General features: G+C 40.9%; 3 protein-coding genes across 3 annotated transcripts; 2 read left to right on the top strand and 1 right to left on the bottom strand.

Moving 5' to 3' along the window:
• Positions 1-70: 70 nt before the first annotated feature.
• On the bottom strand, positions 71-12,457 carry GAR1 (GAR1 ribonucleoprotein). Its single transcript, XM_040064929.2, has 9 exons — positions 12,416-12,457; positions 6,416-6,493; positions 4,904-5,160; positions 3,461-3,669; positions 3,226-3,380; positions 2,347-2,406; positions 1,804-1,939; positions 946-1,050; positions 71-640 (listed from the first exon to the last, which is right to left on the bottom strand). The coding sequence occupies exons 4-9, from the start codon at positions 3,654-3,656 to the stop codon at positions 627-629; spliced, it is 666 nt and encodes a 221-aa protein (XP_039920863.1). The 5' UTR covers positions 3,657-3,669; positions 4,904-5,160; positions 6,416-6,493; positions 12,416-12,457; the 3' UTR covers positions 71-626.
• CFI (complement factor I) lies at positions 5,044-18,759 on the top strand. The gene is made up of 12 exons (XM_040064910.1): positions 5,044-5,516; positions 7,138-7,456; positions 8,118-8,262; positions 9,973-10,151; positions 11,156-11,266; positions 11,675-11,791; positions 12,926-12,964; positions 13,435-13,538; positions 14,141-14,256; positions 14,978-15,255; positions 16,382-16,483; positions 18,316-18,759. Exons 1-12 carry the CDS (start codon positions 5,457-5,459, stop codon positions 18,531-18,533), a joined length of 1,788 nt encoding a protein of 595 aa, XP_039920844.1. The 5' UTR covers positions 5,044-5,456; the 3' UTR covers positions 18,534-18,759.
• Positions 18,760-21,017: 2,258 nt separating this feature from the next.
• PLA2G12A (phospholipase A2 group XIIA) lies at positions 21,018-27,349 on the top strand. Its single transcript, XM_040065584.2, has 4 exons — positions 21,018-21,240; positions 22,923-22,999; positions 23,870-24,035; positions 25,102-27,349. The coding sequence occupies exons 1-4, from the start codon at positions 21,018-21,020 to the stop codon at positions 25,218-25,220; spliced, it is 585 nt and encodes a 194-aa protein (XP_039921518.1). The 3' UTR covers positions 25,221-27,349.
• Positions 27,350-27,990: the final 641 nt, after the last annotated feature.

Below are 27,990 nucleotides of genomic sequence, written 5' to 3'. Positions count from 1 at the left end.
GCTTTTAAGACTATGTCTTAACGCCTTTGGCTTTCATTAATATGTGTATAGAAAAATTCACAAAATATACTTTGTTGTCTTCTCTCTTACACATTATTATGCATTTAATAAATTACCAACAAAAGAAGGCTGAAATTTAATTTATAAAAAAAGGTTCACAAAGGTTGTTTAAATGGCATGTCCATTTCAGAGCAGCCCAGAAGATTCGATATAAAAGGAGGAACCAGGGTTCAGTCATGCACAGGTTCACACTGAAGTACGTGCATGCAGTGAACTTGTAGGGTCTTCTGAAAACCCATTTCAACTGATTGCTAACTCCAAACTCCAACATGGAGTTAAGCATTGACTGCACTGCTTGTCAGAAACAAACAGTTTAAGAATAACATCGAACCATGGCTTAGTTAGAAAAGTTTACACATATTCTGAGCAGTCTTCAGCTCTTCACCTGCAGCCACACTCTCTTCATGCATCCATCAACAGTCATTAAGTGTAAAAATAATTGTCATTTGTAGCTTCAAGTTCTTTATAAAAAGATTTTCAGGGTCCTTTACAAAAATTTTTCATGGTTCTTTGCTCTTCTGCAGATGACATGGTAAGACAATGAGGAGATACTCATGGTTCCATTTTTAATGTCCTCTTCCTATTTTAAGAGAAAAGAAAAATACATCAAACAATTCTTATCTTAGTTGTGTTTAAAGCAAATTCTATACATAACACTGAGTGAGCTGACAGAATAAAATGCAAAAAACTAACACAGTTTTACACATGCACCAACAAATGCAGAGTATTCTGCTTCAGTTTAAACTACCAGGATGCACAGAATCTTTTGCATAGAACTAGAAATACCTGTAAGACATTAAAAATCACAACACTCTGTTTAATATTTACAAGCTTTAGAAATCAGGAGCTATTCATATTACTGAAAGGTAAAAACCACACACTCACCCCGAAAGCCTCCTCCACCGCCTCTTCCTCCTCTGAATCCTCCTCCACCTCTACCTCCTCTGAATCCTCCTCCTCTTCCTCCACCTCTGCCTCCTCCAAATCCTCCTAAACAAAAGAAGAAACTACCCTTTGAGGAGCACATAAACTCCTGGTTATGCACAACAATTTATTTCATTGACAGCTTCTGAAATGAAAAGAACAGCATAAAAACAGAAACTGTCAATTGCTGGACAGTTACCAGGTCAGTTACTACGTTCCTTGTTCCTTCTAGGGACCATGTGGAGCATTTTAGGTATTGCTTAATACCTGATATACCACGTCCAAAATACTAAAGAGACTTAACAATTAACTTCTTTCACAAGAGCAAAATGAAATTAATATATTAACCAGTAATTCATTACAACTATTAGTAATTATTATCCATTAATTACAACTCAACAGAACATTAAAACAAACAAACCAAACCACTTTGAAACACTCCTGCCTTGGCAAAGGGGCAGGGTATGGAAAAGAGGCAAGAAACTGTGATGTTAGAAAAAAATAAACTTTAGCTTTAATTGAAGAGTACATCACAGGTGATGTTCAAAAGGCTTTCTATCTTTGTTATAAATCAGCATTCTCTCCTCCCTATGCTCTGGAGCTGTTATTTAGCCAGTCTCACTACTTGAAAGGTATCACTGCCTTTTCTGTAAAGTCAAACAGCAACATTTTTATTTGCTATACAGCTGCTGATAATCAAGTACTCACCAGCAGCTTTAGAAAACACAACACAAATACTCCACAGAACAAGTGACCAAAGCAACCCATGGCACCCCAACTAACTCCAACATTCTGCAGCTTTCATTCTTGTGACCTTACCTCTACCACCACCTCTTCCTCCCCCACGTCCACCACCTCGTCCTCCTCTACCACCTCCTCTGGGAGCACCTTTTTCTCCAGGGGGCCTTGGTAAAAATCTCTGAAGAGGTAGCAGCTTTGCTGGATCAATGTAAAACTACAGGAAAAGAGTTCCATTAGGCTTTCAAATAACAAGACTAAGAAGCACATTAACATCTCCCTTTACAAATATCCACCATTTGGTCTTATCCCATTATGTCAAACTGTCCTCTGCAAAAAGCCAAATAGAGAAAGCACACAAGAAGTAAATCACAGAATTAAAGAACTGCTAAAATATAGGTGATATTTGTGTGATTTTGTTACGTCCTTTCTCATGAGGCAGGGAGAAGGAATAATGTGGCAAACACAAAATGAAAAGGATGAGGAACTTAATTCCTATGTTTACAAGGGACAATCAGCTTTTAAAGTTATTAAAACCTTAATAAAACTTCTATTATCTGCTGACAAATTAGACTTAGCTAACTGATGACATTCAACAAAATTCTGTTACTGAGACTGACTTACCTTTTGCATTTTTTTAAACGAAGAGGCTTTCATGTTCTCAGACAGTTTCACTGAAAAATACTGTTGGGTTTCTTTAAGGAGCATTTTGATCAGTATATGGAAAGAACATTCGGACATTTTCTAAGTTAGTATTTTCTAAATTCAGCTAAATTTCATCACAATTGCAATTAAAGGTTATTTAAACCTGCACATTTTACTTCATATTTAATGTGGGAGAGGAAAATCCATGTAGCTAGTGCCTAGCGCTCAACACACCAACACCAGCTGAATCTTAACTGACATGTTACAGGGTTATTCCCCCAGCTATCCTGCTTTTGTCATGGATTCTGTCTGTCTGGCAATGACAACAGAATGTACCCAGTGTCTCTGTCAGGCTGGATTTGTCAGAGATGTCCTGACACATCCCACTTTTATGGGCAGGTTAAATAAATAAACTGGACAGTGAGCAACAGGACATCTTAGTATAAACTCACTTTATAATTAATGAGTTGGAACATGACCATGGTCCCCTAATGCACAAAAAAAACCCCAAGGCCCTTGATCCAACTCCGTTATGGCTTAGTGACCTATAGCAGAAAATCTGGTCAGTTAACCAGAAAAAGTAACAACTTGAACTACCATGGATCCAGAAAACATCATCAGCTCTGGTACAGAGTGAAAATCTCTGACTGACCTCAAGTACTCTGTCATATCAAAATAGCTCTGAGACAGGCACTTGATGTGAATGAGCACCTATTGACAGCAACAGTTGCAGCAAGACTCACATATATCTGCTAGCCAAATCCTGAACTATCTTAAAATCCTAGGAGAAGTCCCATTTAACATCCAATCAATTTCTAAAAAACAAATATTGTAAGACACATATTTTTTGAAGGATACAAAATCTCTCAGCTGTCCAAATATTTCATCCACTTTGCCAATCTGCTCCTTATTATCCAGGTACACGGGGGCATTGAAATAAGGCACCTTGTTTTCTTCTGTTTTACATTTACAAACAATGTCATCTTCACAGGGATGCATGAACTCTCCCAACACTGAGAAAAAGAACAAACAAGCTAAAGAGCTGGAGCAGACAATCTAAGTGAAATAAATAAAGTTTCTCTATGTAACTTACAAACTACCCTTTCTGGAGGGCCCTGGTCATATCCTCCTCTGTTGAAGCCTCCTCTTCCACCTCCCCGTCCAAAGCCACCTCGTCCACCACGGTTAAAGCCACCCCTGTCTCCGCCACCTCCTCCACGGTTGAAGCCACCTCCTCTTCCTCCTCCACCTCCTCTTCCTCCTCCACCTCCTCTTCCACGAAAAGACATTCTCTACTGTTTCCTACATTGTGAACAAAAAAAAAAAAAAAAAAAAAAAATCAGTTGGTTAAGATATAAAAGAAGTGTCACATTTGATTTGCTGTACAAATTACGGTCTCCTGTCAGCCTGGTCTGTTAATTTAATGGTTTGTCCTTTTCAAAAACATGCTGGCCTATGAAAAATCAAGTTCACACCTAAGATGTCATCCACTGCAATGTCCAACTGCAAAAAGGGACTAGCAGTAACCAGCACTTTTTTCACTCATCTGTATAAAGGCTGACGACAGTCCTCAGCCTCACAAGTGGCACAAAGTGAGAACATCATAGAATGGTTTGGCTGGGAAAGGATCCTAAAGGTCACCAACTTCTGACCCCCCCTATTATGTGCAGAGACACCTTCCCCAGGTTGCTCAGGGCCCCATCTAACCTGGCCCCTGGGATGGGGCATCCACAGCTTCTCTGGGCAATCTGTTCCACCGCCTCATCACTCTCACAGTAAATAACTTCTTCCTAATATCCTGTCTCAACCTATCCTCTTTCAGTTTAAAACTCTCTTCTGTTATTCTACCCCTACGTGCCCTAGTGAAAACTCCCTCCCCAGCTCTGCTGTAGCCTCCTTCAGGCACTGGAAGGCTGCTGTAAAATCTTCTCAGAGCCTTCTCTTCTCCAAGGTGAACAATCTCCACTCTCAGCCTGACTGCTGAGAGGTGCTCCAGCCCTGTGACCTCCTCTTCGTGGTCTTCTCTGGATCTGCTCTAAAAACGCCACATCCTTCCTGTGCTGGGAACCCCAGAGCTGGATGCAGCACTGCAGGTGGGGTCTCACCAGAGCAGAGCAGCAGAATCCCCTCCCTCCCCTGCTGCCCACGCTGCTCTGGATGCAGCCCAGGACACGTTTGGCTCTCTGGGCTGTGAGTGCACATGGCTGGCTCATGTCCATCCTGTCACCCACCAGCACCCCCAAGTCCTTCTCAGCAGGGCTGCTCTCCCTCTGCTCATCCCCCCAGCCTGTATTGGTGCTGGGGGTCGCCTCGACCCTTCCGCTCGGCCCCGTTAAACCTCAGGAGGTTCCCTCGGGAGGCCGCACTGCTCGGGCTCGGCCGCGCTGGGCGCTCCCGCAGCGCCTCACAGCGCCCTCGGCGGGGACCCCGGCTCCTGGGGCCATTCCCTGGGGGATTCCGGGCGGACAGACGGGCGGACAGAAGGACGGACGGACGGGCATGGCAGGGGCTCCGTCCCCTCCCGCGCGGGACGTACCTGCACGTGCGTGCCCGGAAACACCCGCGCTGCCGCAAAAGGGGCTGCCTGCCGTAAATGAAAGGGCACCTGCCGGCCGACACTGTCGCAAACAGCTTGACATTCCCAGTAATTCCTGCGCTCCTGTGGGACGGGCGTGACCATGACAGGAGCGCTCGCCAGGTATATACGCCGTGTGTAACAACGTCGATCGTTCACAGTAACCTGGCAGGCGTGGCCGCTACAGTCAGGAGAGGCGGTGCGATGGATCGATCGGACTCCTCAGCGCAAAGAAAATAAAAGTGTAACACCAGCAAGCGCTTCCTTTTAATAATTTACTTTAAGGGCTTTACTTTTGCTATCTCGTCATTCACTTTACGATAAAACCAGTTAAAGCAGGATCTTTTGAAGAGGTCAGATTTATCAGTTAATAGCTGAGGCTCCTGTACTTTATTTCTAAGCACACTTCAAAATATTTTTCTAATGGTTAAAAATTAAACACAAATCTAACAGCTGACATTCAAAAGAATCCCAGCCAAAGGAATTTGTCTAGGAAGGGAGATAAAATTTCATCATGCGAATGCTCCCAATTTGCTTGGTTTTCTTGTGTCTCTTTTGTCTTTGTGGATCAGAGGTAAGATACGTTTTATTGTGCTAGCAGTAATTTTTAAAAACGTTTAATAAAGAGTTAATTGTTGTAAAAGCAAAACCAGATTATTTTTTTTAAAAAAGTTTCCTTTCATAGTATTTGCGTTTCATACATTTGTTTTAGCCTGGACTGGAGGTTTGAAGTTCGCTATTTCTCTTTCATGTTTTGATTCTACCTTGGGCTTATGCTAACAGGTTTCTGGAAAAGATTTTGATCGTGATCCTATCCTAAACCAAATTTGCAAGCTTGGCTGTCCACAGAAATGTGCTGCAGTTTTCCCCACCTCCCTTTTTTTGAGAAATGGGATTGCAGTCTTGTATACTATGGCCGCATGGGATTATCCTACTGCCAGAAGGTTTCCTGCGGATTGTCTCTGGGCAGAAGTGTCCAGGAAAGCCGATCTAGGCTGGGCATGCAGCACAACCCAAGTCTTTCAGAGAAGGTCTGAGATAAAAATCAGCACCTGTTGTTCCCGTTGAGGAGGAACACCTAGCACAATATGGGACTTGTGCCAAGCCGGATCTGGCTCGCAGTTTGGATTCTACTGACCTAAGAACAGCAGGAAGAATTTAATAAGATTTTACAACCGTGAAAAGGAGAAGCACTGGATTAAACTCTGCCCCAACTACATCTTCACTGACTTTACTGCGGGCAGGATTACTTAATAAGAACTTTAAACTTCATCTCTATTGGTCCAGTTGACACAGTCAAAGCTGATAAATCGCGTTTGAGGACTAATGTTATTTTCCAGTTTTTAGAGTCCATCCATATATATTTTTCATGTTCCAAGAGTCATCCTACCCGCAGATCTTAGTAAGCAAAAGCACTGAGCCAGCACTGAAGTCACCAGAGAGCTGCACAAACACAGGTGCAGAGCCACTCACCCAGAGGCCATCCGAGGGAGGGTCAGAATCTGTATCTGCAGTCCAGTGATAGCCAGCAACTGCACTGCAAACCCACTGCTGTGCAAGATACAGGAAAAAAGCTGATCAGCATTTCATTTTCAAATTGCTTTCAGGTACTTGTTAAGATATTTGAGGTACTTGTTACTTGAGTCACGTGGACTCTGCAAAACAAATCATTAATTATAGATTCGTTTGCTGGTAAGTAGTTCATAAACATTTACAGGTGATATTTAAATCCAAAGTCAACCAAGCCAATAAAACAAACCCTAGGGGGGAAAAAACCCAATTTGCTATTTTTTTTTCTTTCTCTGGTACTTAAATTCCTTTATGTTTTAATCTGACTTTTAATAGCCCCATTGCTGTGATGTGTTATAAACCAGTGCGTTTAAAAATGTTTATAATCTGTTACACACTTCAGCCAATGTTTGAAAAGTAAAGAGTATAAAGTTTGAGTGAAAAACTAAGTAACTAAGTATAGAAGTGAAAGATCACACCAGGTAAATGATCCAAAAAAAAAACAAGTTCAGAAAAACTGAGAAAGACAAGGGAAAAACACTATAACTGGTATTTAGGAACTTTTGATTGGATAGGAAAAAGCTTATAAATGGACACTTTGCTATGGTCAGTGAAGGGATCTGCATAACTCTTGGTTCAGTCCCTAATCTTGCTTTTATTTTAATTAATTTTTGTGTGTCTTGCAGAATGCAGCATCTAACGCTGAAGAAAACCACTTTGAACAGGTTAAGCCTGCCCAGCCAGCTAAACAAGACAACTACCTCATAGAAGAATGCTTAGGCAACCAATACACCCACAAGTCCTGTAAAAAAGTTTTTTGTCACCCATGGGAACGATGTGTGGAGGGAAAATGCCTTTGCAAGCTTCCCTACCAGTGCCCAAAGAATGGCTCTGCAGTTTGTTCCACCAGTGGAAAGAGCTTCCGTACTTACTGTCAGCTGAAGAGCTATGAGTGCCAACAACCCAAAGCAAAGTTTCTGCACAAGGGAGCGTGCATGCCTGAAGGTATTAACACCTCCTTTTTTGAAATTTACCCATCAGGGGTGGCTGAGGAGATGCTCACGCTATTTACATCTCAGAAAGTCTGTTCATTTTCTTGCACTAGTAACAACATGAAACAGAAAATGAAACATCACTGAAAATGCGAAGTATCTGTTGATTTTGATAAAAAATAAAGTGATTGACAGGCCCAGGTCACCCTGCTGCTGGTTTTGCTACACAGAGTGCTGCAGGCATTCTGCGACACAGGTAGTAGAAGTAGGATGTGGCCCTCTCACTTGAAATATTACTAGTTGGTTAGCAAAAATCCCCTGAAGAAGGTCATCATACTAAAATGCAACCTGTTCTTGGTAGATCTTCTAAGTACTCTTATGGACCCATCGCCCTCATTTGTCCTTGAACTGGTATATTCTGAGAAATTAGCAGGCTCAAAGACACAAAGTCAAACCTCAGAAAATTTAGGAATAATACCTGAAGCTTCTGGTTCCCCATCTGTTGTTTTTTCCATATGAACTTTGGCTGTAAATACAAAATTAGTCCCGATTTGGTTTTGTGCTGTCTTGCCACTAGATACCTCTATATAATATGACTTTGTTTGGGTTTGGTTTTTTTTTTTTTAATTTTCTCTCTTTTTTTAAATTTTCTATCTTTTTAAAAATTTTTTTAGAAACATTTTCAGTCTCTCTGGGTCCTGGAGATTCAAGTTTGCTTCGAGTAAAACCCGTGAATCATAAGGATGACAGTTTTGTATGTGCTAGTGAGTGGACAATGAATGAAGCAAACGTGGCTTGCAGGCACCTTGGCTTTGAATTGTAAGTTTGGGGAATTTATCTCTGGATAACTGCAGGGGATCTGAAAAAGTAGTCATGCTTACAGAGATGTCAGTCACAGCCAACAGTAAAGACAGAAAAATAATGAATGATGTATTGGCTACAATATTCTGATAAAACTTCTTAAACTGAAAGCTGAAACACAGATTTCTGTGTTCTGTTAGAGGCTACAACTATACAAACCGGAACTGTTTTACCTTAAAGATGAAGACAAATGTGGAGGTGTTCTCTCAGTGTGGCCTGTGTTAGGGAAAGTGCATGGATGGACCCTCCCCAAGTAGCTCTGAGCAATGATCTGTGTGCTGAGAAAGGCTTCTCAGGACAGCTGACAACAGGGTACAGCTCTGTTTTGCCACTTGCATTAGCCAGAATAACAGGGAGCAGAGCATGGGGTTTTTTCCTTCACCCCTTGACTCTGCTGCCACTGCTGGCTCTGGCCCAAGGGGTGGCTGAAGCCACACAGAGCTTTTTCTTTTTCCTGTGACCACACTGACGACCCAAGCTGTATGTTCAGCTCCTCATAAAGTTACCTCTGTATCCTGTACATAGTAGTTTTACACCTGTACAACTAACTTAACTCAGGTAGCGCTGCCTCCCCAACCTTACTGAAAAAAAAACCTAAAAAAGTCTCCAAAAAACTAAAACTGCTATTGCAGTGCCTCCCTAGGTGAGAAGCAAATGTTTGCTAGTCCTGATCAGTGTATCTTCAAAGATCAGAGAACGGTTTGCCCTGAGACAGAGCATTCAGCCCTGGAGTCTCATTGAAAGCCTCTCTAGTTACTTATTTACTCAATCTATATTTCTTTAAGGTAGGGGATACATACACTGTTAGAAGAATAGTGCTCAGGTAAAACCAAGAAAGATAACATTTATCAATCCCAGCCTTGCCTCATCTTCCTCAATATTCACTGTTTTTGATGGCACCAAGCATTGCTGACCCCATGCAGGATGGTTCCCAAGTTATGGCTCAGCTGTGTCCACACAGAGGTAGAGGTCTGAGCTTACAAGTTTTGCTACATAAGGAGGCTTTTCTATCCATCATGATACACAATGACCTTCATAGACCTACATATGGATGTGGGGACAGTTCTATGTAGCAGCCTGCAAAAACTAGCACTTCACTTTTTCTTCCAAAGTAAACATCTCCTGTGTTACCCTGGTGTTTCTGAGTTTTTCTGAGCCTTTTGATTTTCTTAAATGGAGTCAGATCATTTTAGTTATTGTACAATATTAAGAGCAGTTTTCTACTTTTCTCACAGATGTAACATAAACAAATCCTTTGTTTTTCATTCTCTGTCCTTTGTTTGCATATTTCTAACCTGAAAACAATTGTAACTGACAATTGGTCTGGCCACTGAGGCTGAGGGGTAGAAACCCCAAAAAGCCAATCTTCTGCTAGACCCAGAAATGTATAAAAAGTAAAAAAATTCTCTCGGCTCTCTCAGCTCTGAGCTGGAATCGGAAGGACCTCTGCCTTGCGAAAATCTCAAAATCTCTTGTCTGCGTGTGACTGCTTTGTGTGTCTCGGTGACACTCCTGTTTACCCCTGGGCAACTCCATGGGAAGTCTGCTCTTTTTCTTAGCCGTGACCAAAATTCTTTGACACTGAGGAAAATTGTATGAATTCTAAACAATAAAAACAGTGGATAATCCATTGTGAAAATATATAAATTGTTATTATTGTCTTCACAGAGGTGCTGAATATTACCAAGCTACTTCCAGCATCACAGAATCTGCCTTAAATTCATTAAACTGTCTGCAAATAAGTTGCAGGGGCCTAGAGACAAGTCTTGCTGAATGTCACATAGAGATGAAATCAAGACATAGTAATGAGGAACTGGTCAGCCTGCAGTGCCATGAAAATCTCAGAGGTTAGTAGTTCTTTTTAGTTTAATATCTGTTTGGTGTTTTTACATTTTAAATTCATTTTGAATATTGAGGACCCAGTTTGCTGAACTCTCAGCCACAGAAAACCTGCACTGAAACCTGATTATTTAAATCACCATTTTGCAGACTTTAAGACAATTGAGGCAATCTGGAGTCAAGATCGTCTTGAGTTTTCAAGTCTGAAAAATCACTGTTGCTCCTGAAGTATTTGTATAGATATTTCCCCAAAGGAAACTTATTTCACCCATGGTTCTGTTTGTTCCACCATCCTTCCAAGGGTATGAAGGTGTATTGTATCCCACAAATCTTATCTCTTCTGGCTGAATTGGTGAGGAGACAGGTGACAATGTGGTGCTCACTGTTTGAGGGACATCAGTTAGCACACCCAATGCAGCCAGACCAGCATGACTACGATGTGAAACTGCTGGTGTCTCCTGCGGGGTTTCAGGACTCCTCAGTTTCTCACTGTAAAAGGGGAATCCATTCTAATGTTAGAGTTCTAACAGCTTTTCATTCTCTGTACAGAGCTTTCTTTGGCGCTGGTGAGCATCAGCCTGAGATGCCGCTGACTAGAAGTGCTATGAATCATCTCAGTTTTTCTTACAAAAGTAGTTATTCACAGACTCTTGATGAGTTCTTTCTAGAGGGGGAACCTCCATCATCCTAAACCCTTGAATCATTAACAGTGGGTTTGAACTGATCATTTCTGGTTTAGTCCTCACCAGTCCTTTCATTAGAAGAAATTAAATTCCCTTTTTCCAGGCTACTGGAATTTGGAGGAAGAAAATGAGTGGTCATGCTGAAACCCTGATGAAAAGGCAACCAAAACAATGAAAAATATTCTTATTTACCTGATTGGGCCCCAGCATACCTACTGCTGGTAGGCCAAACTGCTGACAGAATCAAATATGCAGGCAGAGTATTTCCCTGGGCAATTATGAACCTACAGTCTATTCCATAGTAACTTAATTTTCATCTTGCTGCACAGCTTGTTCAGATGGGGAGTTTCACTGTGTCAACAAGAAGTGCATTTCTCTGAAAAAAACCTGTGATGGGATCAATGACTGTGGAGACCTGAGTGATGAACTGTGCTGTAGAGGTAACAATTTCCTCTTGTCGGGTATTTCAAAATAATTTCAGCAGAAATCCACCCACAAAGAATTTCTACAGTGATGTAACAGCTAAATTCTCTTTTCCATTAAGTCACTACATAGACCATAATTTATACATAGGCAAGTGCAAAAAAACGGGCATTAGCAGTACAGCATTGCAGTGGTAACAGAAATCCACATTTTCAGGTCTTATAACTTCAAGATTTTAAGGTGAGGAAAGCCAAGTATCCATTTTGTTTACATGCAAAGGGCCTGCTTTTGTAATCTCTATATGAACAGCCAGGTCCCCTGTAATATGGATATACATTTGGTTTACATTTTACAAAGCTCTCTGACAGTGTGAGGTTGCTGAACCAAATGATCCTGTGATTTACATTTGTAATTCTGTGTTACAGACTGCAGAGACAACAGTTTCCACTGCCGGTCAAATATCTGTATTCCAAATAAGAATGTCTGCAACAAAGAAATCGACTGCCTCACAGGAGAGGATGAAGCTGGAGTTCTCTGTGCAGGTTTTCTTCTGAAAGATGTTTTTTGTTTCTCTCATTCAGCTCAATTTTAACTAGAGGCTACACAATGCATATTAGTATTTTATTTATTATGCAAGAATCAGTCTTCTCAATGTTATGTTACCATAGTAGGAAGAAAAGGTCATCGAATTTTCTTTCCTTTCTTGGAAAGGCATGACAAGAAAACTAAGGGAAGGAAGGAACAGATGATGTTATGGGAAGCTTAAGGCAGATTATGTCTTTTGTTTTTGTGGTCAGCTATCAAACTATCCCCTAAGAAAATGTGGAGAAGGGGAGCAGAAATACTTTCCTCACAAATGAAGAATTCAATTAGTTTGTCTAAATAATAATTCTGTGTTGTTCTCCTCTCTGTTGAAATGATTATTTTTTGTTAGAAAATAAGAATGTTTTCCTTGCTCTCAAAAGATACAAAGTCTAAGGCCAAAAAAGTAAAAACTATTGGTAAATGGTAATTAGTACAGGTAAATTGAATCCTAAATGTGAACATTTCATTGTCAGTGACAGGAGAACAGACACAATGCTTAGCCCCCATTTGGGGACAGAATTCAGTGGGCACTTTGTTTGAGTAAAAGCTGACAAACCAGATTCAGCAAGCATTTAATTTACCTCTCGTGTTGAATGTCCTTCCTTGCCCTATTAAAGGCGGTACACCGTACTCAACAGCATAATCTAAACTGGGGAGAAAAAAAAAAAAAATAAAAACCTGTTACTTAATGCTGCTTTGGGTTTTAGAAAGTTTCTGAAGGTGGATGGGGCGGGAGGAGAAATTTTGGTTGTTTTGGTGGAGAAGAATCTATGAATCTCCCCAGAGATCACGAACAAAAAAAAGGCAATTTCTCAGGGTTTCCTGGCAGAAAGGCTCCCTAGGTTTGGAGAGCGAGTAGATGTTGTGTAGTTATAAACAAGTATCTGCTGGCTCTTGGTCATTTGTAGGCTGAGGCAGCCAAACAGTGCCTAGCAGGAAAGGAAACAGCAGGTACCAGGCTGGGGAGTGTTGCTCTCCATGTGAACAGTATGCCCTTATGCATTTAAAATGTGCTCCATCATCTTGGCACACAAACATGTATTCAAGTAAATGTTTGCCGATAATTTTAATATTTTCTTATTTTACTACAGACAAAGAAGAAGGTGCTGAAAAGGACAGCATGGATGAAGGTAAATGTAATTGGCCCTCCAAAATCAACAGCATACCCTCTTACTGGTGACTTTCTAGCTACCAGCCAGCTGCTCAGATCTAGAGCACTCAGATATTCTGACTTTGTTAATATACACTCTGGGACTTACTGTTTGTCTCACTTTTCACTGGTTTCGAGAATGCCATTATAATTCATCCTAGCTGAGGACCTACATCTGCATGTTTTGGCAACTGGTAAACTCTCAGCTGAGGCAAACTCTCAGCAAATCTAGGGGAACATCCTTAAAATTATTTACCTGAATGCAGCCAGCATTGGAAAATGTAGAGAATAATGTGATGCTAAGACACAAGCAGTTTTCAAAGCAAAAACAGATGCCAAAATTTTTGGTCTGTTTTCCTGCTATTTCAGCTGCTGGGATGTTCACAGCACTCAAATTTTAGGGAGAATGTATACCTGAATTCTGAAACGCATTTTTCCTTTTTATTGAAGAAAGAAAAATGATAAAGACACTTCTTCCCCAAGTGCACTGCGGTGTTAGGAATCACACACTAACTCGACGGAAAAGAATCATAGGTGGAGAGATTGCAGGAAAGGTAAAAAAAAAACCTTACCAGATATGAGTTCATTCAGCATTGATTTAAAGGGGCGTTATTTGCCTTCTGTTAAAGTTATGGAAATAACAAAATCAGCTACAATGCTTATGTCATGTTTTGCAGCACACTGAATGAAAGTAAAGAGAAGCACAATTTATAAAGTAAAATAGAGAGTTACAAAATTAAGCATGGAAGTACAAGTAGACACTAAAAATTACTCAGAAAAACAATTAATATGACAGCCAAAAATAACAATTCTGGCAAAATGGAATTATAATTTGAAACAGAATACAGCAAAAATGTATTCAAACCAGGCAGATGCTCCATCTGTTTCTCTGACTACAAGGGGTTTCATGACTGAAAGCTGGAGGGAAGGACACATTGCACAAACTCAGAAGATTGGATAAAATGACCGAATTTTCATATATATATATCCTTTATATCTGAGGGAGCTCAATTTAGAACTTCTGGATAGCAGATCTTTTATTAAAATCAGACATAGGCAAGGATATTAGGTGATACCAAGAGATGTTTTCCCCTTTATGCACTAAAGTTGTAGAATTGTAATAGTTTCTCATTATTGGTGTTTGTTGATTGAATAGGGTGAATTTCCTTGGCAAGTGGCAATTAAAGACACCAGCAATGAAGCTTCAACAGTGTACTGTGGAGGGGTTTATATTGGTGGCTGTTGGGTTCTGACTGCTGCTCACTGTGTCAGGTAAAAACAAATAATTCTGAAATTAATTATTTTCTTTCTGCAAGGCAGAAAGATTGAGTTGGATATTACTGCCCTTCTCAGCTACCTGTTTGTTCATTTCTATTTTTCTGTTGAATAGAACAGTTTAAAACACTGACTTGCCCAGATTAATGATGAGAAAGTATCAGAGAAGACAGAGAGTTTCGACAGTGAATAAAAAGATAAAAAATAAGGATGAGTTTGAAGAGACATGGCGTACTTAAGTCAGATAGCAGCAGGCAGGAAAGGTTCATCATAACCACTCTGCTTGAAGTTAAATACAAGGGACCTCTTCTCTTCTCTGTCTCTACCTTGTGGAAGTCCAGGATCTGTTCCCAGAGATTGTCCCTGGGGTCATATATTCCCCAGAATAAGCCAAGAGCAGACACGTAAGATTTGCCAGTCCTCTCCACATCTGGTCACTCTTTTATCAGAGTAGCATAAACACCTGTTTTCTCTTTGTCACAACACTAAACAGGGCCTGGCTTTAACATAATTTTCTGTATTAGTTGCAGTACTCAGCATGTGTCATCTGCCTTGAATTTGTTACACTTCAGAAAAACCTGGGCATTAAGTCCAGAAAGAAAATATATGTATTTAATGTGGATTTTTATTCTACAGAAACTTTGATAAAATGCAACAGTTTACAGCTTTAAACCAGTTGAAATGTAAGGCTTGTGTTTATTTTGCTGTTTTTTTCCAGGGCAAATCGAGTCCATCTCTACCTTGTCTGGGTTGGAATGTTGAACACAATAGCATATGACAAAGAGACAAATACTTTCAAACTTAACCAAGTGATAATTCATGAAAATTACAATGCATCAACTTATGAAAATGACATTGCTCTGCTGGAGCTGAAAGGTTCTGGGCATGGAGAATGCTCCCTGGAAGACACCAGCATACCTGCCTGTGTCCCCTGGTCAGAGTATATGTTTAAGACTGGTGACAGATGCAAGGTTTCTGGATGGGGACTAGAGAAAGGTATTTGCTTTAGTATTTGCTTCAGGAATGTATTACCTGTATAACTAATTTTCTAATTGTGGTGAGCTTTCATTTTAAAAAGGCTGAAAAACAGTTGTGCACAAAGCACTCAGAAGAAGCTGAGTACAGAAAATGTAGGCTGTGGTTTGGCACTCAGGTATCACTGTTGGGTTCTCTTTTCTGTACTGCTTCCTCTGCTCTTTCAGCCACTTTGTAGATTGGTATGGAGGACACACCTGGATGAAAACTACCCTGAAAGTAAGAAATTTTCCTTTTGTCCCTCTAATAATTCTGTCAGCTGTGGAGACCTGTTAACAATATGAACAGATGTTGTATGGTAGCTCACAGGGGCCCATAGTCACAGCCTGTCCTCTGTCCCCTGTCCCCTGTCCCCTTCCCAACAGGATCTGAGCTGCAGCCAGCAGTCATGAAACTCAGTACATCTTGTCTCTGCCATGTTTGGGTTCACTTCAGTGAAGCTTGCATAGAGACATATAAGCCAAATATAATCATGCTTTCAAAGATTTGGGAAGCATTTGTTTTGTATCACAGTGTTAGCCTGGCATTGGAGCTACCGCATACTGGTTGTGAGGTTTCTCCTCTCCGTACTCAGTAGCATCCATCCAGCAAAAGCAAAGTTGGGAATTGCCAGTGGAGACAGAAATAGAGCATCTCTTAAGACTTATGAATACATAGCTCACCTGTATCTTCAGTAACTGCTCCATAAAGATAGAGCAGAGTTGGAAAAAAGGTAATAAGGATGAATCACAGCCACATGTCCAGTTCACAAAAAACAGTGTACCCATTTCCAAGTGCCTGGAAACTTGATATGGAAAACATGGGGGAAAAAAAATCCCTGAGGAAAACAAGGAAATAGAAAGGGTGAAAATGTCACAAAATGAAAGTACTGTAGTTTACACTGTAATTAAACCACTCTGCTTTTATTTTGAAGTATATGGCCAATGCACTATAATTCATATAGGGTAAATATTAGTGGCCATTTAAGGTTTCTGGTTTATAATACTGAAGATAATATTCTATAAATAAGTAAATAACTATCAAATTATTATATTAAATGTGTCTAATGTGTACTTGCTATTTTCAATTTTGATTTTTTTTTTTCTAGGTTACACAAAACAATTTATTCTCAAGTGGGGAAATGTTAATTTATTTCACAATTGTTCTGAATTGTATCCAGGACGATTTTTTAAAAAAATGGCATGTGCAGGTAAGCATCAATTTTCTTGCTATAATTTCTCTACCACCCTGCTCTCAGTTTAGGCCAGACATACTGGCTGGGAGTCTTCTAGACTTAAGAAAGGCAATAAAAGAACTGCCACAATATTACTGTTGGAGCCTGTGGCGTCCACCATTATATACCTATTTGTAAACAGTGTTCCAATGACAGCACGATGAGTTTCCACAATTATTTGGGCAAATTTTTGCATGTAATTTTGAGTTATGTTTTCTAAATACACAAGCACTTTACAGCCTACTGAACCTCCTACCTTTACTGTATTTGATTCTGATTCAGCAACATATTTAAGCAAATGCCTGTCCTAGAACACACTGCCCTGTTGACTAGAATATAACTAGTCATCTGCTTAGACATTTGCTTCTACCACACTGCATGCCAGGAAAATACAATTAACTTTTCAAACTTAGATTAGTCTGTCCAGGAAACTGGTTGTCATTCCTAGTATTAAAATGAGGACTTTGAATATGCATTTTTGCTTCTCAAGTGACAAAAAATGTTGCCAAAAACATGACTAATTCAACCTACACAGGGCAGATGGTTTCAACTCTTTGTTAAATCAAAAAGTAAAGGCAATCTTTAAGCAAGCTATTCAACAAGAAAATTAAAACCAGATATAAAAGCAAAATAATTTGTGATGAATTCAGGATTTCATCTGTAAGATACTGGGTTTATTTAGTGCACCAGTTCTGTAATTTATCTCCCTTTTCTTGAATATATTTCAAGTGATCATACTTTACCATGAGGGGACAAAGACCACGAGACACATTCGGAAAGAGGTTATCTGGGGTTAACATCCCTTCCCTGATGCAAATAAAAACTTTAAAATTAAGGTCTGGTATTCACAGAAGTTAGTAATACAGGCCAGTATTAATTAAACTGATTAAAGGCAATAAAATCTTGTTTTATATGATTAGTAATCCTAACTCTGAAAAGTTCACATGACTCTTTCTCAGTAATGTACAGATTCAAGAAAGAGGTTACATTCCAAAAGCCTGGGGACTCATGCTTTGTACAGGCTCCTTCATAGTAGGACAGTCAGCCAAGCAGAAAAGTGTAGTAAGGGTGTTAGGAATTAATAAACTTTTACTGAGTATATCGGAAAAAACCATAGATCTAGCTCTGTAGCAGCATTTCTGTTTATATCACATCCATCTTGAATAATTTTTTCATGAACACTGTGCTTGTTGACCTGCAAATGAGTAGGTTTGTGAACACTGAAACATAAAGGGCACTGGATCCTGCACATTTGTGCCTCAGGGCTGCTACCTGGTGTTGCTAAAGGTCTCCACTGAGACTGACCATGCAGTGGGGGCACTTAGAGACAGTTGCTCTCCCTCCCATCCCAGGATTTCATAGCCTCTCCTTCTTGTACCTGCCCACCTGTTTTTGTAAAGCTGGCAAAGAAAATAATTGTACAGATGAAACTGGATTACTGGCTAGAGAGGACACCAAAGGCAGACATGGAGGTGTACACACATTATGCTATCTTCACTTCCTAAGGAATCAGTCTACAAATCGCTATACCTTGTTCCATTTTTGTGGGCTACTTTTTACAGTAGAGAATGTGGCTGAATTCTTCTTTATTGTGCTGTGTAAAAAAAGACTGATGAAAAAGCAAATGAGAATTTGGGCCAGCCGCAAGTATAAAGAGAGGCCCTGCAATTGAAATGAAGAGGTTCAGAATCTTCTTTACTGGTGACCATTAGGCAAACACCTGTCAGGAAGTGACACAGACCTGAAAAATCTTCTGAGCTCTGCCTCCTGTGCCATTAATTTACTTTTGCTTTTTATTTCCTCTTCAGGTACTTATGATGGCTCCACAGACAGCTGTAAAGGTGACTCAGGTGGCCCCCTGGTCTGCTTTGATGCAGAAAATGTGGCCTATGTCTGGGGTATTGTGAGCTGGGGTGAGAACTGTGGGGAGGCTGGTCACCCTGGTGTGTACACACAAGTTGCCAGCTACTATGACTGGATTAGCCACCATGTGACAAGGGGTCTCATTTCACGGTACAATATGTGAAGCTCGGAAAATTGCATGCTTCCTTCATATCACCTATGCAAAAAATAGTCCTTTTTCACAATCAGCTGTCATGTAACTTAGCAACAATCAGTACAATTCTTCAAGGAATGTATTTTGAAAATTCTTAACACTCTATGAATACCTCATTTTTGCAGAGCCTGTGGGAAGAGAATTTTACAGGCACCAGTCCACTGCAAAGATCTCTAATAAAGCAGATATTAAAATATTTCCTTCTTGTAGTCTTTGGGGTTTTTTACACTTTTCACATTGCATTTCAATCACAGCTTTTTATTTGGCCAAAAGGGATAATGATACTGGAAAGAGTGGTTGGAAAATGACTGCGCTGGCATTATGTGGACTTCACAGAAAAGACAGCAGCCAGCCTGCTTTAAAGAACTTACATCTTCTCGAGGTTTATGTCACCAGAAACCCTCAACAGGCTGCCTGGCTTGGCATTTGATTCCTTAGGCTTATTGCAGAAGTAGACTTCAGACAGTCTATTAATCAACAGATTGGCTGTGACCATGAGATTTTTTGTAATGCAATAATTACTCAAATAATAAATCTGCTTGGTAGTTTTTGCAGCTACAAACTCAGACAATTTCATATCTAGTTAATATACATCATCTGATCATCTAGCCTGGGGCAATTTTTGTAGCTCTTAAGTTTTATTAATTCAACAGCAGCTGGTCACAAACAACAAAGGATTTTTAAAACTTAAATCTTCAACTTAAATCAAAAGCATCTTTACATCTTAAGATCTCCATGTATATATTTCAGGTATTCAGCACACTCTCACCACCAAGTAGAGTTTTACTCTACACACTATCACACACTGTATGTGCATATGTATTCTTATACACATACAAAGACAATACCTTATACACATAGGTTTAATTCTACAAAACCAAGTAACAGGTAGAAAGGTAGACTTCTTGCTGTCATAAAGAAAACATCCGTCTATACATAATACCTTCATATTCAGTAAGAGCTGTTCAAAAAAGTGTGCACGAATTCTTTTGGAAGCAGTAGAATTGGATTTGTGGATTGGTACCCTCAACATAAAACTCATAGAGCTCCAGCCAGTTGTATGAAAATGATCTACAGCTTTAGAACATTTTCCACTTTATTCTAATGACACTTTTAATATCTATTTTACTTTATTCCTCTAAATTAATTGTCCTGCTGAATAAATGACATATGTTCACACAACTCAGTTGTGGTGCTGTTTCTTCTATAATTCACCACAATCAGACAACAATTTTTACATTTTCATTGACTTTTCTTCATCCTTCAGTCATGTAAAAACATGACTTTGTCACATAAAGACACCATCAATCAGCAAAATAATTAAAGTAAGGGTATGAATTCCTACTCTAGACAAACACACACCCCCACCCTCAACAAGTTTTGCTACTTAGGAAAGCATTTAAGTATATTCCTACATAGGAATTATTTTTGCTGAATCAGAGTCTTGGTAAAGAAATCCTGAAGAGGAAAAAGCTGGACAGCTGTACAAAGAGCTCCCTCTTTTGTCTGACTTATTTTTTCTGTGAAGAACTTTTCCCACCAATTTAGTTAGTTAACTACACATAACATTAAATGCTGAGGCTGGGGAAAAAAAAAAAAAAAAAAAAAAAAAAAAAAAAAAAACAGGCAAGCCCCCAACCCAGTAGAATATGTGTCTTTATGCTCTGTCTGTTCTCAAAGTCTCCTGGTTCTCTTTCCATTTCCTTTTCTTCCTTACATTTAACTTGTGCCCTGAAGCCAAATATTACTATTTTCTGAGATTCCACACAACGTCAATCAGAGCTTCCATTATAAAAATTAAAACAATTTTCAGGTGGTTCCAGTTCAGTTAATCTTTGAAGCATCTAACATTTAGATATAATTTAAAAAATAAAAAAAAATCTGAAAACCAAACAGTAAGCAAGTTCATTTTGGTCTGATTTTTCTTTTCAACAAATCCAGGATGGACTTTTACCGTGCAACAGATAGACTTTCATTTTGCTCTACTTTACAACCTCGCCTTGCACTTTCGGCGATGTCAGGAGAACCACTCGCACGCGCAAACATGACCGGGTCAGTTTCCTTCCTACCCGACATCATCACCGAATTCGGGACCTCCGGGTGCCCTGCTCAGCCAGCGCCGAGGTGCCGAGGTACCCGGGCAGGTACCCGCTTGTCGCTGCCCACGTTCGGAAGGCCGCGCACCGCAGAGGGAACAGGGTGGAGGAGACACGGCAGACGGGACACGGCCCAGGGGACACGGCCCAGGTGAGGACAGCGCAGAGAGGGCACGGCCCCGGGGACGCGGAGCGCTCCGCGGCGCTGCCATGGGGCGGGCGGCCGGGCCGTCCCTCCCCGCGGGCGGGCGCACGGGCGGGGCCGCGGGGACCATGGCGGCGGCGGCGGCGGCGGTGGCCGCAGCGGGCCGGGCCGGGCGGGCCGCGGAGGAGAAGGCGGCGGCTTAGCGGGCTCGGCATGGCCCCGGCCCGGCTGTCGCTGCTGCCCCCGCTGCTGCTGCTGGGGGTCGCGGCCTGCGCCTGGCGGCCGGTGCGGGGCCAAGAGGCGCCGCAGACCCCGGACTGGCGGATGACGCTGAAGACGATCCGCAATGGCGTGCACAAGATCGACACGTACCTGAACGCGGCGCTCGACCTGCTGGGCGGCGAGGACGGGCTCTGCCAGTACAAGTGCAGCGATGGTGAGCGGGGCTGGCGGCGCGACCCTTGTGCGGGCAGGGCGGCCGGGGCTGCGCTCCCGCCGCGGCCCAGCGCCGTCCCGGGGCAAACCTCGCAGGCGGGTTCCTTCCGGCGTACATGCCCATAAATACGTGTGTGAACCTCGGCAAGCAAGCTCCTGCACGTGTGTGTGTGTTTAAATACGTGTATAACGTGTATACTCCTAAGCGGTTCTCTTAACGCGGCTTTTAAAGAGCTCCTTTTAAACGTCTCCGAGACTTTTGCCTTGGAGAAAGGCAAACTGTCAAATACGTAGCTGAGATGTACAGGGAAAAACCCTGGAGTGGGAAGAATTGCTCCCTCCCTGCTGGTTATTTACGAGCACGCCTTAGCATTTCGGTTTGGGACAGAAAAGCTTAAATCTGAGCTATGGATTATGTTGTTTGGAAGTCACGCTTGAATAACAGGTTTTAATGGCAGCCGTGTTTGCCAGTCGAAGGAATGCGTCCTGCCGTTTGTAAATCCTGCTGCGACCAGCAGAGGACATCGGTGCCGCTCTCTTCCCTGCGTTTCAGCTGCCTGGTTTAGCTGAACGGTAATTGAGGCGGCTGAAGTTGGCATGCCCTGGTAGATAGGTGATGGTTATCATTATCATTATTATGTTAGACTGTTATTATTGGGATGACCCTGCTTGAGCAGGGCGTTTGGAACACATGACTCACTATGTTGCCTTCCAGGCTGACCCATTCTGTGATCACCTCCCGTGCCGTGCCCATCCCAGGTGTGCCCATCCCGGGTGTGCCCATCCCAGGTGTGCCCATCCCGGGTGCCAGGCAGGCAATATGCCAGAAACGGGATTTCTTTCCAGGCTTTTCACTGGCGCTTCAAGAGCTTCCCAAAATGGGAGGTTCATATTAGCCTGCTGTGGTGGAATCGCATCACCCCAGTTTACTTTGTTGGATTATTTGTTAACTCAGGAAATGAGTCTGGTGGTGATGCCCTGGCTAGCTCCACAAGAGTGTCCAGGACACTGACATTTAGACTCTGTTCTGAAATATGCATCTTTCAAATGTGGGGTTTTTTTCCCCTCTTCATTACTTTTAATTGTGGCCTCAGATTGTTTCCAATATTGAAATGAACTGGAGGGTCATTTTTTCAAATTAACTCCACAGTCTTTCTTAACTTGGGGTGCAGAATTCCTTGGTTTGCTACACTAGTTCAGGGAGATGTGAGTTTAGCAGTCTCTGTTAATTCTAATTCTAATTCTGTTCCTGTTACCACTGTCAAAATAAAAATGATGTGTCATCCCAGTTAAGATTAAAAAAATCAGAGAACTGCTGTTGGTTGCATATAAAGCATAGAAATATTAACTGAACTTAGACTAAAGTGCTCTGTTGATATACTCCTATATATTGCATACTTAACCAACACATTGATTTTAGTTTTTTGGGGGGGGCGGTTTTAACTTAGGAAACGAACATTGACACTTGCTCAGGTGCCTTGTCCCCCTTTCTAAAAAAATTTGCTTAGTACCCATAAGTTGTCATTTGGAAAGAATTGTTGATATGCAGGTGCCTGAATATACGTTTAAGTTAAAAATACAACTGATATTGTCTTGAGCCAAACAAATGTCTGTGGTGAGTTTTAAAACTGCTAAAATCCTGTGCAAAAAAATCTATTTGAGACATGACGAAATCTTTTTCAGGATCAAAGCCTGTTCCTCGCTATGGATATAAACCATCACCACCAAATGGCTGTGGATCCCCTCTATTTGGAGTTCAGGTAAGTATTTCCGTTTGGGGGCTTCTTTGTGTGTCGTTCATGCATCAGCTTCCCTCAATGTAGATGATTTTTTCCATCTTCCCTTCTGAGACAGCATCCATAAACAAGGTCCCTGCTCTTATCAGCTCCTAACACGTGCTCTGGTAACAACATATGGGAAGTGTTAGCATTGTAAATGAACACAGCATAAACATTTTCAAAGATTACAAGCATAAAGTGTAATGATGATAAATTCCTTGAGTTTTTTGAGTGTTTGGTTTCGTATTTTGTTTGCACAATCTTGAAAGTGTTGAATAACTGCAGCTGTTGCCATGTAAGAGCAGAGGGTTTAGCTATGATTCTATGATTGTCGCTGTCCTTGCTGACACCAACCCTTTTTCCTTAATGCTAGAAAGAAAACAGGAGTCAGCTTGTTGTCCTCCAGCTTTGGGACTTTCTTTTTTCCCCCACTCTGCCCATCTACCACCCCAGCGTGTAGGCTGGGGCTGAGCAAGAGGGTGGGTGGGGACACAGCTGGGGCAGCAGACCCACACTGAACAGAGGGATGGATATTCCACACTACATAGTGGTGCTCAGCAATAAAAACTGGAGCAGTGGGAGAAGGTGGGGAGGGGGTGGTGGTAGAGCTGTGTCTGACTTCCAGGTCACTGTTGCTCAGAGACCAGTTTGGCATCCCCTCTGCTTTGAAATGTGGTGAGTGCTTTTTGCACTGCTTTTTTTGTCACATTTTTGTCTTCTTTTATTAATCTATTGAACTGTCTTTATCTCAACCCATCACATTTGGTTTTGATTTCTGTTACAGTGTGTCCATAGGCTATACTTTTCTTACACTGGAATACCAATGGAGGTGTGTGCGTGTTTTCTTCACAGTTTGACATCGGTATCCCTTCGATGACAAGGTGCTGCAATCACCACGACAGATGCTATGATACTTGTGGCAATAAAAAAAATGATTGTGATGAACAGTTTCAGACCTGCCTCTCAAAAATTTGCAGAGATGTGCAGAAAACGCTTGGAATCTCAGAGAGTGTCCAGGGTAAGTGTGAAAAAGCTTTTTTTTCCACCCCCCCTCCCAAAGTCTAACCTGAGCTTAACTTGGCAAAGAATCTCCGTGCAATGCAGCGAGGCCACATTTCATAAGCTGATGAAAGATGCTTTGTTCTTTCCCTCTGCTGTGCGGCTTCCGGTGCTTGTACAGCAGAGCAGTGACACGGCATAGGAAAATGATCAGGGTTAAAACTAACTTGGAGTTAAGGTTAGTTTTAACTTCAGGGGAAAAGATAATGCTGCCCATTTGGAAGTATGGATATGGGAATACAACTTGATCAAAATGCTTGTATAATTCTTGCATTTACTGTAGCATAGCTGTAATGTGACTGTTCTGCTGAGTGATTTCTAAACTTCTGTGTGTGATTGCTGGTAAGCTGTAGGAAAATAGAGAATCTTTCCCTGTTATGAAATGAGATATTAAAATAATATACTATCATACTGGAAGTAGTTAATGCTGTCCCCTAGTGAATAAATGTTAGGTTTCTTAGTAACAGGCCATATGATCTTCCTTCTGGTTGTTGGCCCACATCTGATGGATACATGAGGTAATCACTTTTTAATTTGGACAATGTCACTTCCACAGTAAATACTCCCACTGAGAGCACTAAGTTTTTAGAATAGCCTTGTGCTTCAACTTCTCAAATTTATTTAACTGTAAATAAATCATCATGTTAGTCTTTAGTGTCAGAACTGGTGAATATTTGTTCAGTTCTGTTGAGCTGATGTTAAAGATGGCAACTTCTGCATAAACTGGGATGCAAAGAGTGAGGAGATAAACCAGCTCTTTCATCTTCCAAGACTCAGAATGTTTCCAATGCAGATAACATTCCATATACAATGAATTTTCATTTTGTTTGGGATATTAAAAAAATATTTACTCAAAACTTATATGACTCTGTGTTGGTTCAGTCTTTCATTTGACAATCTATTTGCTATGCCCAGAGAAGATTGCTTCTTTCTTAGAGTCATGGTCACTTTGCCGGACATTTTCTCCTGTTAGTTTCATGTTCCACTCAAAGAGTACTTTTAACTGAACTCTTCTTTGCTTGCAGCTTGTGAATCAACTGTTCAGCTGCTGTTTGATGCAGTGATACATTTAGGATGCAAACCATACCTGGATAGCCAGAGAGCTGCTTGTATGTGTCGTTACGAGGGCAAGACAGATCTCTGAAAGAAGACACTGGGATCTCATGGTGTAGAATAAAGTAGAAGATTCAGCCAAAATGAAGCAAGGCTTTGGTTACAAACATTTATGCTTTTCAGACAGTGATACATTAAACACTGACGTGAAATGGTTGATTTGAAGATCACTACGATATTCTTATTCATGTAAAAAAGAAACAAGTCATCCTTCTCTCCATTTTATGCCAGAAGCTTGGGAGCTGAAGTTGCTTTCTTTTGGTGTATGTGCTCCTAGGGCTTGCTCTTGTAAAATGCTGGTGCCATTTTAATGTTCCCTAGAAAACTCCATGGTGGGGACATCAGAAGCACCAAAGAGTTACATTGAATTCTCAGGTGATTTTTAATACAGGTCAAATGCTAGGTTTACTAGTTGAAGCATCTGATAGGTTCAGCAGGAAAGAGTGTATTATGTGTGCCAATAAGAGACATCTTACTTAGCCTGTACTTGTGTGTTTCTGCTGCAATTGCCTTCAGTTCCCTCTCATGTATGTGGTCCTGCAGGTTTGCTGTTAAAAAAACAAGGAAAATGCCCCAAGCCAATGTACATGCACTACATATTTCTGCCTGTTTCTATATCAGTGCCTTCTGCATCACTTTTCAGATCAAATACGTTGATCCTTTTAAGGGCTGTCCAGTAAAATGAAGTTTGCAGCCTAAGGAGATACTTTTGATTTGACAGAATGGTGAAATGTGGTTTCTATGTTATTTTTTAAAAAATCATCGAATGTCTGTTTTTGAATAAAACATTTTGTGTTGTGTATTGTATGCACAGAAAGGATACGTGTACAAATATGTTGATTTATATTTCTGTTGTGGCAGAATTTGGCTCCTGTATTTATCTTTCCTTTCATTTAGTCTGTCCTGATGAAAACTAAAAGTAAGTTCCACAGTTAAGATCAGTGTGCCCAAAAAACTTAAGAGGCCCTCTGTGATGCTGATGGATGTATGAGCTTCTGTCACTTGTTCCCTCTCTGACTTCTCTAGCTAAAATAACCTCATCTCTGAATTATTTGGTGTTTGCACTCTGTACTCTCTATTTGTTGCTTATCTACAGGTGTCAGGCCTTAGTTAAATTCTGCATTAGGTCCTCTGTTAGATAATGATTTGCTTTTGTTAAAAAGCAATTCTGCTTTAGATATTCACAGGAGAGGAATGAAAATTAAAATATTGCATCTGTGATCAGGTAATGGAAACTAAATGCATAAAAATCACTGGACTCATGGACTGTAATGTGGTATAATTTTGTGTGTTTTTTTCTTTACCAGTTGTGGTTTTGGTTTGTTTGTCACTAGAGCTTAGTGTACTTGACAGTGAATGTAAAGGCCTCATAAAGAAAAGGTTTCTGCTAAGGTTCTTGATCGTGCCTCAAGGTTTCTTATTTGTGGATATGAAGTAGCACTAAAAGAGAAGTATTACTGTAGAATTTTACAAAACTTTGCTAGATGAACTTGTAGTTCCCCTTGCTTTGGTGACATTTATTTTCTACCATAGAATTGAAACAAAGATTCTGAATTACCCTGGAATTCCTTGGTTGTAACGCTAAAAATCTTTTTATCATTAAAACAGGGAATGGTAATGGTGGTGTTTGTTTAAAATGACAAAAGTACCACAGTGAGTCCAAACCACTGTAATTCAACTAGATGGCTTGTTAAGTTCTGTACAAATGGGCTTAAACTAGGTGCTTAAATGAATGCATATGCTGGATTTGGATGGGATATAGTTAATTTTCTTCCTGGTAGCTGATGCAGAGCTGTGTTTTGGATGTAGTGTGAGAATAATGGTGGTAACACACTGATGATTTAGTTGTTGCTGAGCAGTGCTTACCTTAAATCCGAGACTTCTCAGTTTAACATACTCTGCCAGTGAGGAGGTGCCCGAGAAGCTGGAAGGAAGCAGGGCCAGGACAGCTGACCCAAACTGCCTAAAGGAATATGTCACACCATAGAGCACCTTGCCAGTATATAAACAGGGTGGGATTTATATCCTGATCACCCAGTAGGCACTAACCGCTGCTGTGTCACTTGCCAGTCTTGGAGTTTATTAATCTCTTTATCCTTTTCAATTTTTTTATTATTTTTGTTTACTTTATTTGCACTTACTAAAGTGTTCTTACCTAAACCCGTGAGTTTTACTTTTTCTGATTCTCCTTCTCCTGTCTCATGTGTATGTGTGTCTGTGTGCGTACACATATATACTTAGCCAATGGCTGGGGTTAAACCATGACAACACAGAAAAGTTTCACTGTTGGAAAGAGCTGGGTTTTGTTCCCTCCTGTACTGACCTGTAATTGTACCATGAAAGCCTCCCAGAGTTTCTTTCAAACCATGTAAAACACTAAAAAGAGCTTTACACTGCCAGATAGCACTTTGATAGTTCTGCTTGCAAACCACAGTAGGCATTTCACTTCTTGGTAGTCTTTACTTTGCACAAGCTTTTCCTGTAGCAGAAATCCTTAATTAGAGTTACCTGCAAGTTATACAAAATGCATTTTGCAGATTATATCCCTAAAATGACAGCTAGCTATCACCCCCAGGATTATTCATACCATTTAAGAACTTACACATATATATATGCAGGCAAAAATGTAATGTTTGTCCTGGTTGTGGCACTTATGATACAATGCTGTGTTTTGGTTTGAGGATGAGAATAATGTTGATAAAATACTTCTCCTGCTGCCCTGCCGGTGAGGAGGCTGATGTGCACAAGGATTTGGGAGCAGACACAGCCAGGTCAGCAGATCCCAGCTGACCCAAGGGATA

The sequence above is a fragment of the Hirundo rustica genome, chromosome 5, assembly GCF_015227805.2.
Source record: "Hirundo rustica isolate bHirRus1 chromosome 5, bHirRus1.pri.v3, whole genome shotgun sequence".
NCBI classification, from domain to species: Eukaryota; Metazoa; Chordata; class Aves; order Passeriformes; family Hirundinidae; genus Hirundo; species Hirundo rustica.
The sequence above is the reverse complement of the archived record's forward strand: the minus strand, read 5'-3'. Positions and strand labels throughout refer to the sequence as shown.